The following is a 12357-nucleotide window of genomic DNA, read 5'->3' on the forward strand; positions in this document are numbered from 1 at the left end:
CATCTGTTTAATTTTCCATATTATATATATATATATCATTCATCATTTAATATCATACACTATTATTAGAAAGAATAATCATCTAAGAGTTCGACAGTTTATCTTGCTCATCTAGATATTTTACGTTAAACACGTCAACTCATCTAATGCCACCTTAAATTTATAGATGCCGAATCGTTATTTTAATAGAGTTAATTGACCTTGAAAAATTGTACATTGACAAAGATACAACAAACAGTAATACCTACAATCAATATAAAAGAGATATCACAGTCAAACATTCACATACTGATGTTATGAACAAAACAGATATAGTAACTATATTATCATTATTCTCCTCGCCGAAGTTAAAGGAAAGAAATGCAGCCTTGGAAGACCTAACCACAGTATTGAAAGAGGATCCGTCCAAAGTCCCTTCAAAGGCTCTACATGGGACATCTGAAACGCTGATCGAATTACTTGATCTAGAACATAGGAAATATTGTGATCTGTTGGATGAGCCATCGAAGTCAAATGAAAGTAAATTATCCTTATCCGAGAATAGACTCTCCACAATTGCATACGTTTTAAGACTTTTCATTGAGAAAGTTGGATACAGATTCAAATTAAAGACATTAAACTTGCATCTGGCTATACTTCCAGAATTGATGGTTAAAGATATAAATCAAATATTAGTAGAACCGGCCTCTGTTCATATAACTTTTGCATTATTGAACATTATTGAGTCATGTCCTTTTCAATTAAAATTTACCGCCCATCAATGGTTATCATTAATGGAGAAAGTATGTCTATGTTTAAATAAACAAATTTCGATTTCAGTATCAAACAGAACAGTTTCAAACCTCATCAGTATAATGGCATCCCTTTTAAAACTTGATACAATTGGGTTATATGATAGCTCATTATCTATCCATGGAACAATTTTATGCCTATTGAAGACTATTGAGCATCTTTCTATCGATACTCGTACAATCTTACAGATTGTAAATCTGTTACTTGCAAAGACTTACATGAGCCATATCAACGTATGCTTTTCAATAATTGAAGAAACATGGAAGTATGCCATTAATTTCAATGATACCACAATAGAGAACCTTCAAGATGAATTAATATATCATTATCTTTTATCAACTGATTTAATATACCACAAGTTGCCTAATATGGTTGGTGTTACATTACCTCAATTTGATGATGATAATTTCCTGGATATTTTTAAACAGACATTAAACACAAGATTAAACAGTTATAACCCCAGATTATTTGATCTAAAATGTATTATTTATAATAAAGAAATAAATATCAACAATCTTGATTGGTTCAATTTTTGTGATATTAAACTAAATACACAAGAAAGTCCCAAATCATGGACAAACGTTCTAGTATTAGTTAAATTACTACAGACATATTTCCATTTAAAAAAAAATTCTTTCAGTTCTATTCCTTTATTCAAAAGGAGTAGAACTGAAAATGAATTCAATTCTGCATTGAACAATTGCATAAATATCGAATCCTTCTTGACCGAATGTCTTTCATCTACATCATCTACTAAAGTACATTTAACATCTCTCCAAATATTTACATTTTTAGCCTCAATATCGAATATTCGTGAATTGAGTCTAAATGAATTTAAGGAAGTCCTATTACAAAGATTTGAAAATTCTGACTTAATAAGTTGGTGTACAATATCCCTTATACCTCTTCTCTCACAAGATGGTTTACAACTAACAGATGAAGATGTTGTCAAAATAATGAAATTATGCCTACCACTTATTAAAGAACCCATTCACTGCAGGTCAGTTTGTTCCTTGATATCAAGATTGATTAAATATTCCGATAATATAGTGACAGATTCCACACTAAAGAACCAAATATACGATCTTTATGACCTTTCCGATGTGAATGGTCCATCAATAATATGTAATGAATCGTTTGAATTCTGGCAATATCTTCAATATTATACCTCAGAGTACCGCTCAAGGGAAGGCAAATCGAGTGAGTTAAGAGTAATGATATGGCTGCTGAACTCATGGGATGAGATTTTCATTGGAACAGAAAACCAAGATGAAATATACTGGTTTATATTATGGTTCACAGGGATTAAGGTTGATGACAATCCTAGAATAGCTGAAACTATAACGGTTGAAAATACAGAACAATATCAGGTGTGGGGTCCTAGAATTACGCTAGAGAAGGAAAGTAGACCTCACAGACATTTTTTAATTCAACTACCAAACTCCGCTAAACAACCAAAGGTCAAAAAAAGGACCATTCAAACCATTCGAGACATATCAAATAGCAAGACCATAAATGATATACTTTATAAGGCCTTAGATCTTCTTGAAAAACGTGATACATATTCAATCGATGTGATATTAAAATGGGCATTCACGCTTTTGAGAATTGGAAAAGATCTTAAATCGAACAATCAATATGAGGACTTTATACAAGCACTGAAAAATACCTTCTATCTTTCAAAGAATTCTGTTAAATTTGACTCTTATAAGATATATCTTCAGTATTTCAGGGAGATGATCACAGGAAATTTTGATTGGATTTTGGTTGGAGAAATATTTGACCTATCTTACATTTTTAATAATTTCACTGACAAATTTTTAGCAGTAAACACTAACAAGGACGAAGAAGACAGAGATTTTGGGAATACTTCCCTCGAAAAACTAAGTAAAAGAATAGGAACCTCGTTACCACATGAATATTCTGTAATATATGATTCATTTGACCTTCGTCTTTCTTTTGAAGCACTGACACATGTTATCCTTGACAGTAATTCCGAACTCAGATTTTCTATTCTATTAGACTATCTAACGAAATTAACACCCCAATCAATAATATCATGTCTTAAATTGTTGTTTAAGATATCTCCAAACAATAAGAAATCAACATTAAAAATTGAGAACTCACAATTAGAGCAACTGACTTCTTTAGTAGGCCAAAAGTTACTATCTAATCAATATAACACGTCAAACGCAACTATAGAATGTCTTTGCGATTATTTATTTATTATTGAAGAACATTGGTTATCTGATCCATCTAGTCACGTCTATTCAGACTGTAATGATATATTGAATTGGCTAATTATGCGTTTTGAAGATCAAACGTTCAGTGGGACGAACGCACTAAGACATCTAATCCTACTGTTTCTCAAAATACTCACTTACCCCAATCTCTCTCAAAATACTAGCAAGGGTACCAAACAACGAATATTTGAAATACTTATACAATGCCTACAAATATTAGATACTAATTCTATCATGTGTGTTGAGAATTCAATCATCGAATATATGAAGATCATTACATACAAAAATCAAAACATATTTTTGGCAGAGATGTTAAAAGTTTTTGATGTCCCACAACAGAGCATAGAGTTAGCAAGTTGTTATACACTGACGTTAACTCACATGTCTTCAATATCGTATTCAATCCTGGTAAAATCTCTATTGGATATGTTATCATATCATCAGTATCCTCACGTCGAATATTATACTCATTGTGCCCTTGAGACAATTTCCAAATCATGGAAAATGGAAAATCCTTTGGAATTATTTGAGATGTGTAAATTGGAATTGTTGTCTAATTGGGTAAAAGGAGTTGCAAAAGGTGGTTCAACATCCAATTATCAATGGGATATTACAGGATTTGGATTTGCTGACATTAATGACGTTTATATAAGGTATTTGAGGGAAATCAGTGCAATATACATATCTTCAGGGTCTAATTGTAAATACGTCCTTGATCGATTATTAGAAAATGGATTGAAGGATGAAGCCGATATATTAGCCAGAAGTCTATTCCTAGCTATTCCATTAGCTTTCATTGAAGATAATATAGGATCAGTAATATTTGATGTTGGTTCGCAGTTACTTGGTAGAAATATGCAAGTATATGAAAAGAAGGATTCTTTATTGACTTTTAAGACCTTTCTAAGATTACTGGACCTCGGTAGACCTGATGATTTAAATAATGCATTACAACTGTACTATCCTAATCCAAATAATTGGAATGAAGTTATCAAGAATGAGAACTCAACTACCCGTTATCAATTTCCATTTCACATTGATCTACTCTCTGGTGTGAAATTTATGCATTCATATTTTGCTGACTCAGATTTTGTTGGACCAGAAGTTTGTGAACAACTTCTATGGGCCGAATTGACCGAGTTAGAAAATTCAGAAACAGTGATAGAGAAGTTAAGGTGTTTACGTGAAATAAAAATTATATTATTTCATTTCAATGAGAATATATACCAGTGCGAAGGGTATCCTATTATTATCCAAAAAATTGCCCAAAACATTACCAATGAAAATTTACTATTTGACATTATCCCTTTGCTACAATTGCTATTTACTAATGGGGAGAGAACTGTAGTGCACAGTAAAAAATCAGTTTCTACAATATTCCTTCAATTTATTAGATTGAAGCTACATATTAATATGTATTTTGGTTATGAAATTACCAATTTACTATGCGAAATTTCTGCCTCTCTAAATCAAAGTAATTCCCCATTATGGTTAATATGCATAGAATATATTAAGGGGAACGATGTACAGATGGATTATAATATTATAAGTGAATTATTAAATAATAAACTCTACTGCCAGGATGATCTGCTAATTATATCCGTATTGTTGAGTGACACAACTAAGGTACATCTCAACGAATCTCACTTCAAATTATCAGAGATTGGTTTATCCAGATTAATAACCACTCAAATAGATATTCCGGAAATATCGAAACGGTTTGCCCTTCTAAAAGCCTTATTTATAAAAATTCAGCATGAAACGAACATTTTTATTCCAAGAGTACATGAAAAAGGAACAATTATCATAGAGTGTAAAAACCTGTTCATGAGTTCCAATCCATTAAAGATTTTCTATGATGATTTTCTGAACTTTAACAGTATCCTGGACTCTAAAAACGATAGCAATAGAACATTTCTTTTAAGTCGTACGATATTGAATTTCTTGATAAGTTCCATAGGATCTAATAAAACTATGGAGAATACAAAAATTAAATTAAGAGATTTTCCAGATAAATTGAGCAAGACCCAGGAACTAATATATGATGTCATGACTCCTCACTGGAGGCCACATCTAAATATCAATGACTTTGTTTTAGATTCAAAAAAATATATCAGCCTTAATTCCGATTTATGGCAGACATTATTTCTATCTGCATTATTGCAATCAATATCATTCACAGTTCCTATAATTTCAATATTCAATCCTTTGATCAAAGAATCTCAACACTATCGTGAAAAAACTTTTAATACCATAATAATCCTTTCGTTATTCTATGAACCCAAAGGATTCATAGAATGGTATCCTGCACTAATAACTACTGTAATGAATAGTAAATATGTTCATGATAGTGAAACTAAACTAAAGTTAATTCTCTCAACAATTTCTATTATAAGGTATGGCTGTAAACTTCACAACAAATGTTGTATAAAAATATTTCAAAAACTAAACATATCGCGATTATGTTTTCTAACTATCGATGCCAAAATGCCGACATTAGGTCTGATGTTATACGAAGAAATGTATATTGGCAACAATATTGAATTTGACCAAATTCTTTTATCAAAACTGTTCGACAACATTGGCGACAGAGACTTCCAATCTGGTATGCCTCCGGCTCATTCTTTAATGGATGCATTTAATTCAACAATTAAGCTGGACTATAACCCATGGAAAAGTTTCGTATTTTCAAATGCCAAATTTGATGCAAACTATAAATTACCTAACTCGGATGATTTAATTATGTTAAAGACAGCTACTGAAAGGAATGGCTTTTATGGTATCACAAAGTTGATAGATAATGGGGATTCATTGCACGAACTACACAAAAATTTCGACTGGAATTTTCAACTTGGTAATTGGGATCTGCCATTTCCGGAAAAGATAAATAATGTTTCAAAGGGATTATATTCTACTCTGAAACATGTCAACAAGGAACATAGTTCTGTTACTTTTGCTTTGCAGGAGTCATTACTTCACGTTATGAATTCTCAAAAGAATTTTGAAAAAACTGAAGATTGGTTGGGTCTTATTACAGAGATAGGTAAGTTGATTGATATAGCCCATAGTTTAAAACTTCCAATGGATTTAGGACAAACCATAGGTAAAATTCTCAAAGAATCAAACAAATCACAACAGTGTGTCGACTTGGATAATCGCAGGATGTTTCTACAAAGCAGATATTATTTTTTGTCAGCAATATCATCCAACACAAAATTGGCGACCCAATATAATCCTATTACACTGAATCTAGCAAGCACCATCATGCTTAAGGATCAAATAAAATTTTCAATTAAAAACCATAAATTACAAGATTCACTCAGAAACGCATTTATTTTGATATCTTTAAACAAGCATTCTCAAGATTTATCATTAGATAATAATTTTAGTGATTACTCATCACGTTTGGTATCATTTTTATCTGCGATTACCCTATGGGAGTCTGATGACTACAAAACTCCTATAATGATGATGAATGACATATTAAAGACTGCAGATCCTGAAGTTAGAACAAATAATTCAAAATATAAAACGCTTGTTAATTTACTAGGTGTAGAAAATGGTATCGTTTTGGGTTATCTGGTAAAATGGTGCTCTGAATCAAGAATGGAGTCTCCTAATGAAATATACAATAAATATATATCAGGTAAAACCATCGATGTGGAAGAAAGTGATCTTCGAGCAAGAACATTTCGAATATTTGGAGATTTCCTAAATAACCAAATTAAGAAACTACTTGCAAGTGAAGAAATTGAAAAATACCAAGAGAGGAGTACCACAGGAAAGCATACTTTAGAAACACTAACATTAATTTCACAGAGCCAAACAGTTCCAGAAAAAGAGCGAAAAGATGCAAAGCGACATATTTTCAAAGCTCAGTTACAATATGATAGAGATAAAGCCCGATTAAATGATTTAGAACAGCTACGTGATGAGTTTACATATGAATCATTAAATTTCTACATGAAAACATTAATATCTACAAATATTTATGATTCAGATGTGATGGATAAGTTTTGTGCATTATGGTTTGAAAACGCAAACAACGTACCACTTAACCAAAAATTAATGGAAAATATTAGTGGAATTCCAAGTTGGAAGTTTATACCGTGGGTTAATCAAATATCTTCAAAATTAAATAACGATAATTCGGCATTCCAAAAACCGTTACAATTAACCATGAAAAGATTATTGTATAAACTACCATACGAGTCAATTTACTCCACTATTAGTATTAAACTTTACCAGTATTACACCATTGGTTCTAATGCAGCTATAGCGGGGAAGATTACAGCTGTAAAGAATATATTTGAGAGTTTACAATCATTTGATTCCGGCAATTACTACAGTAAATATGTTCTTCCTGTGGAAGAATTCTGCCAGAAATCTGTTGAATTAGCAAGCTTTAAAGTCAAGGAAGCGTCTAAAATAATCAACCTGAAGAATTTGAAAATAGGCGATTATTGGCTGAATAAACTACCTATTAGTAAAATACCACTTCCAACTGACCATATTGTTATCGGAAGTTCTGAAGACGGAAAGAAAGACCGACCATATATTGTGTCCGTAACGGAAGATATCCAAGTCACATCGACAGGTATTTCATTACCAAAAATTGTAAAATTTAAGATGTCTAATGGACTTACAAAACAGGTATTAATGAAGGGAAGTAATGACGACTTGAGACAAGATGCCATTATGGAGCAAGTATTTACTCAAGTTAATAATATTTTGATCCAAAATGAGGAACTTTCGAAATCCAATCTCAGAATTCGTACATATAAAGTTATACCATTAGGTCCAAGGGCTGGGATAATTGAATTTGTAAATAATTCAATTAGTTTACATCAGGTTCTAAAGGAGTATCATAAAGATGACAAGATAAAATTCGACGATGCAAGAAGAGCAATGAAAGCTGTTCAGAATAAAACGAATTCAGAAAGATTGAAGACATACAATAAAATAGTTTCTATAGTTGAGCCTCAACTACGGATGTTTTTCTTTGAGAATTTCGTAGATTATAACGAATGGTTTGAAGCTAAAAAATGTTACACAAGAGGTATTGCCACAAATTCCATTGTCGGTTATATTCTTGGTTTAGGTGATAGACACTTAAACAATATTTTACTTGATTCTGCTACTGGTGAACCAATCCATATCGATCTTGGTATTGCATTTGATCAAGGAAAATTATTAACCATTCCTGAGCTAGTACCATTTAGACTCACACGAGATATAGTTGATGGGTTTGGAATCACAGGTGTTGATGGACTGTTTAAGAGAAGTTGTGAAAGAGTGTATACTGCATTGAGAAAGGACTCCGAGAAAGTGATGTGTGTTTTGAATGTTTTGAAATGGGATCCCTTATATTCCTGGGTAATCTCGCCGGTGGCAAAACATAAACATATCTTGGAAGACGACACTGAGATGGAAGATAATTCTAATCTTGCACAGAAGACTAATAAAGAAATTAAACAAGTCGAAGATAATAATGATAACCAAGAATCTAATAGAGCATTGAAAGGTGTTGAAGAGAAATTGAACGGGGATGGCTTAAGAGTAGAGGCTACGATTGAGGGATTAATCCAGGATGCTATCAATCCTGAAAAATTATCTATCATATATATGGGATGGTCACCATTCTATTAATGAAATAACAAAGATATGTATTTAATGTTACATAATTATTATGTTTTCTACAGAATATGTGACATTCCAATTAGTTATTGAAGCGACATAAAAAACCCAGAAGTCGTATAGGATGGTGCAAAAAGAGAAAACATCATTAATTTCCTAGATATTTACATACTAATGTATATAGGAATATATAGAAATCTTTTAAATATTTTTTTTTAATAATCGTAATGCAAAGAAAATCAAATAGTAGCAACTCGAAGACTAAACCAAAAAAANGAAAATCAAATAGTAGCAACTCGAAGACTAAACAAAAAAAAAAAAAAAATACAACAACATGTCATTTTTTGTTAATGAGATGCACCCATGAATAATGTAGCTGACAACGAAGTGATCATGACAAATATACCCCATATAATCAATCCTAATGCTGCATATTTCAAAAATTTGTCAAACTTAGAGAGTGGTTCCTGTTCAGACTCGCCACTATCATTGGTATGTTCTGAACCAATCAATTTATATCCGAATGTTCCCGGTAATATAAATGAGATAGAGGTTGAACCTGTAGCACCCACAATGGAAAGAACTCTTGCCAACTCTGAGACTAAGATTGCCACTAAGTAGGATGCGAGAAGAATACAAGTTGTAATTATAACAAACCGCCTTCCTGTCAATGGTACAACTTGAGGTTCCTCTACGGATTCCTCTACTACCAGTTCTTCTGCTAATAACGTTTCCTCCTCAGCTACAGTTAGTTCACTTGTCTCTAAATTAATAGAATTGTTATCTTCTTCTATATCAACCGCCTTTCTTGCTTGTTCCCAATAATGCATAATATGATGTATAGAGGCTCTAGCAGGATGACATTGTAGAGGAAATGCAAATGTCACTAACAATACAATAGCGACTCTCCCGATGGTAGAAGAAAGTGATAAAGGATACAGAGTAATAATATTCCCAACGATATTATCTCCAAAAGTGAGATACCCTGCTGATCCAATCAAGAAATATAGAATATAAGCTAATAACATGGATGACATCGCAATATATTTGACGCTCTTAAACGAATTATCCTTTTGTTCATTAATTACTGAGAACATATTATGATGACATGTATAAGCAAATATGAAAATAGGCAAAGTTGTCAAAGGTGAAGGTTCCCCTGTAGGAAACCCATACGAGACGTTCCCTTTCAAATTCGTAATATCTTCCGATGGGAACAAGAAATGGAAAAGCACCAAAACACAAAGGTATGCTACTGATGACATTGCTACCATTGAAGCATATCTTAAAGAATTTAACCGTTTCATGAAACATAATGGAGCAATGACAAATATCATTATTAGAGTAATATTAAAATTTCTATCTAGCAACAGCGAATTCCTAGTGAAGACAAATAGAATCAAGGGGAGAAGATCACCTACTACAATAATGTATGATATACCAACACCAAAACATTTGATTGCGATGGCTAAATCGAACATGATACTTAAATTTGGATTAATCAATTGAGCGAGGCTGAAAAAGGATGCATTCTGATTCTTTGCATATTGGGCGACTCTAGCCTGTAATAGTAGACCAATAGCAGAACATAATCCACATAATGTAAGGATAAATATACCTGGGAACCAACCAAAGGGCCTAAATCCATAGGGCATCGCCAGGATACCTGCACCGCATGCCGTATGAAGCAACGTAACCACACCGGACTTCCTTGAGGCTGCCATAGTAAGTATATATATAGATATTGGGGACGACTGGATGTACCTTCAGAGTATTACTTCAACAAACAAACTGTAGTCTTAGACGCTGTTACAAAACGTAATAGCACTAACCGTTGCTGAAATAGCGACTCGTGTTTTAATGGCTGTTTGTAAAATTGGGGCCTGAATCTTCTCTCTTTCTAAATTTACGATTTACGATTTTTGATTTGGGCAATTTTGGGCCGTCCGAGCACAGAACCAGCCGTACAAATGCATTTATCATCCATGGTTGGCCTGGCAGCACCATGCCTTGGCTTGACTGTTTGCCATAATAGAACCGTTTACACAAGAGGACTGGATTGATAAACGACAACAGAGACTCGTTCGTTCTATGATGGTGGAGTAGCAGCTGATGTATGCCATACCGTATTGCAAAACTGAGAAATGGCAACCTCTTTCCCTATTGCCAACCATGGCCTTGCTAGTGCACCGTTCAACTACACAAACAGTAGTCGCAGTACTAACAGGGAACAACCACGTGAATATCACGTGGATATCACGTGAATACCATGCGACTAGGTCAGGCGATGTTCACGTGATTGTCGTATTAAACGACTGCTGGCTCAGCCTCCAGAAAATGGACATCACTGTCGACGACGAACAAGGTGGCAGTTTTCGTCTTTCAGAAATTTTGAAATTTTAAAGTTGCACAATCTAAGCAGCTTTTGGGAAGTAAACAAAGGAGTTGTGGCCTAAGGGTTGATTTAGTAGATGGTGGTGCCTTACAAGGCCGTTGCAGGGAGAAAAAGAGGAGACCATTGGGAATTGATTTATTTGAATAAACTATTGATCAGGAAGTTAATTCAAAGGTACCTTTTTATTTGTTTTGTTTGTTTGCGTTACATCAATTGACTCGATTACAATATTTGTTATTTGAATCGAACCAAAGAAAAAACAACGAACAACTGTGGAAATTGGATTATTTTAGAATAAATAATATAACTTAGCCAAAAAGAAGGTGAATCGTTCCTATTTTTTTCAACGTGCATTACATTTCTTTTCTTCATTTATAGACCCACACAATTACATACTAGATACAGATATACGAATCGAGAACCATGTCAACCATTAAGATTGAACCAGAAACGTTATCGTTCACTGCTCCATTGACTGCGGAATCCACAGACTATATTGAAATCACTAACGATAGTGATGAAGTATTTGCATTTAAAGTCAAGACTACTGCTCCAAAACTCTACTGTGTCAGACCTACTGCTGGGAAAGTTTCTCCTGGTGAAATGATGAAGATAGAAATAATATTTTTGGGTCTGACTGAAGAACCACCAAAGGATAGTAAATGTAAGGATAAATTCCTTGTATTGACATTGCCAGCTCCTTACGATCTGGATGGTAAGAGTGTCCCTGAACTTTGGAGTAGTCTAGAGGCCGAATTCAAGAAGGATATGGTCTCTAAGAAGATTAAAGTTAAATATTCCGAAGCTTCGACTCCAGCTACTACTTCTACCCCAGAAGTTATTGCTCCAGTTCCTGTCCCTGCTGAACAAAAACCTATTGTACCAGAAATTCCAGAGGAACCTGTTGTAGAAGAAGTCAAGCAAACTGTTCCAGAGACCAAGAAGGAAATTGCTACCCCTGTTAAAGCTCCGGTCGAAACTCCTGTTACTGCTATCCCAGCCGCTGTTCCAGCCGCTGTTCCAGCCGCTGTTGCTGCTGCTCCAGTTGAGACTGCTACTGATGAGAAATCCTCAACCCCTGTAGTCAATTACGACGTTCCTCTTGCTAAAGGCCAACAAACAGACTCTACCACCAGCAATTCCAACATACTATTGTTAATTGCTATTGTAATTTTCCTCCTAGCATGGTTATACTACTAAAACAACAACATAATAAACATACATATATATTAAGTAAAGAAAAACAATAAACAAATTGAAATAGAACTATAATCTTTTTTTTTTTTTTTT

At 33.5% G+C, this 12357-nt stretch overlaps 3 protein-coding genes across 3 annotated transcripts; 2 read left to right on the forward strand and 1 right to left on the reverse strand.

The window, feature by feature from the left end:
* Positions 1-296: 296 nt before the first annotated feature.
* On the forward strand, positions 297-8684 carry TEL1 (DNA-binding protein kinase TEL1; the record flags this gene model as incomplete). The annotated part of the gene is made up of 1 exon (XM_041551810.1): positions 297-8684. The coding sequence occupies one exon, from the start codon at positions 297-299 to the stop codon at positions 8682-8684; it is 8388 nt and encodes a 2795-aa protein (XP_041407744.1).
* A 335-nt stretch (positions 8685-9019) lies between these two features.
* Positions 9020-10396, reverse strand: AVT5 (amino acid transporter; the record flags this gene model as incomplete). The annotated part of the gene is made up of 1 exon (XM_041551811.1): positions 9020-10396. One exon carries the CDS (start codon positions 10394-10396, stop codon positions 9020-9022), a length of 1377 nt encoding a protein of 458 aa, XP_041407745.1.
* Positions 10397-11490: 1094 nt separating this feature from the next.
* KABA2_07S07084 (uncharacterized protein) lies at positions 11491-12267 on the forward strand (the record flags this gene model as incomplete). The annotated part of the gene is made up of 1 exon (XM_041551812.1): positions 11491-12267. One exon carries the CDS (start codon positions 11491-11493, stop codon positions 12265-12267), a length of 777 nt encoding a protein of 258 aa, XP_041407746.1.
* Positions 12268-12357: the final 90 nt, after the last annotated feature.

Source organism: Maudiozyma barnettii, assembly GCF_903064755.1.
Source record: "Maudiozyma barnettii strain CLIB 1767 genome assembly, contig: KABA2_07, whole genome shotgun sequence".
Lineage (NCBI taxonomy): Eukaryota > Fungi > Ascomycota > Saccharomycetes > Saccharomycetales > Saccharomycetaceae > Maudiozyma > Maudiozyma barnettii.